Source organism: Eurypyga helias, unplaced genomic scaffold (assembly GCF_000690775.1).
Source record: "Eurypyga helias isolate BGI_N326 unplaced genomic scaffold, ASM69077v1 scaffold12526, whole genome shotgun sequence".
Classification (NCBI taxonomy): Eukaryota; Metazoa; Chordata; class Aves; order Eurypygiformes; family Eurypygidae; genus Eurypyga; species Eurypyga helias.
The window spans coordinates 13,896-15,402 of record NW_010254746.1 but is presented as its reverse complement, the minus strand read 5'-3'; the positions used below and the strand labels follow the sequence as shown (position 1 = coordinate 15,402).

The 1,507-nt window shown below is 42.0% G+C and overlaps 1 protein-coding gene across 1 annotated transcript in view; it reads right to left on the bottom strand.

Moving 5' to 3' along the window:
• LOC104510762 (chromosome unknown open reading frame, human C3orf58) overlaps positions 1-878 on the bottom strand; it is a 3,107-nt gene extending 2,229 nt beyond the window's left edge. Inside the window, exon 1 of the mRNA XM_010153116.1 lies at positions 569-878. Coding sequence (XP_010151418.1) covers positions 569-878 — 310 coding nt within the window. The remainder of the gene's footprint in view (positions 1-568) is intronic.
• Between the last annotated feature and the right edge of the window lie 629 nt (positions 879-1,507).

The window sequence follows — 1,507 nt, the reverse complement described above, 5'->3', positions numbered from 1 at the left end:
GCCGCTGCTTTGAGCTTCTACAGCTGACAGAAAGATGAGCGAATTTTCACTGTTCCCATTTGGAAACAGCACTAGGATTACCCATGCCTTCAGTTCACCTATCACAGAGCACCTACCTGAACAACTGAACCAGAGGCAGGCACTGTCGCTAAGGTAAAGTGGGCAGTGAGACCACCCTGACACTCACAGCACACAGGACACCAGGACTTCCAGAAAGACAAAAGGAACGTCTCTGGTTTAGCTGAGGTAGGCAAGTCCGCCAGCCAGCCCACCCATCTGTCCATCCAACACCCAAACCCTCTCTTCTCCATTGAAACAGGATGACAAAGATGAAAAGTACAGGTGCATCAAGTTCAGGTAAGCACAACGCTTCGTAAAATTGACAAATCGGTCAAGTTAATTAGTAGTGTAATTGCAGAAGAGAGCTAATTAGTTTGTTAATTAGTACTCTAGCTATAAAGTCAACAAAATGGGTATTCATTCACTACACATACTTTAAATATTGCGTTTTCAGAGGACGGAGCAAGAGACATGGGGTGAGGGGAGGGGAGAGAAAGAAGAGACTTACTCTGTCTGATTAACCTTTTGTCTGCTACCAGGACGTTTTCTGCATCTACAATGATGACCTTCCCATCTCTCGGTCCAACTGCAAAGTTGTCAAAGCTGACATCAAGGAGGTAGAGTGCAAATTCAAAGTCGTTATTTGTCAGCTGCTCAGCTATTTCCATTAGTTGCCAGGCCAGATCCACTCGCTTCTCCCATGGTGCATTAAAGTAACTCCACAGCTCCTCTCCAACGTAGTTGACGGCCACCATTCTTCCGCACGCTCCTAAGTACTTTGCGAACGGCCAACCCTCATCAGATGGGAAACTCTGCATGTAAAAATATTTTTTAGAATTTTCATTAATACATAGCAGTTTAGATTTTAAAAGGCTGTTCAATAAAATGTGAGACACACCTGTAAATACCCATCAGCATGACATTTCCATGTACTACTAAGTTTTGAAGAGAAAGAAAAAACAACACAAAATATATTTATGTGAGCAGAAGGCCCTGCTGGACTACAAAAGGGAAAGAATCAAAGGACCTGTGATAATATACAACCCGTACCTAGCTTTCCATATGCCATATATACATATTCACATCCACAATTCCACCAACCATCCTATTTCTATTGGTGTTTTATACACATCTGTTGTACTAATGCAAGTGTTCTACCCACCAAGATAATTTTTCATCTCGTATTTTTAATCAAAACCAATGGGTTTAATAATCTAAAGGAAAAAGCTTTAAAAAGTGACACCTTCTTCTCCCCACCACCCTCCTTTCCCATTTTCCCCAGCTGACTGGATTCCTTTGAGGATCCTCTCACTGGAAGATCTCTCACAGAAAGGATTACAGAACAGATGAAGGCATAAAAGAAAGCTTAGAGTTTCTTACGCCTCCAGTATTCCTTAACAACTTACCTCTCGATTAATTGCTACACACATACTCTGTGTATCTGTCA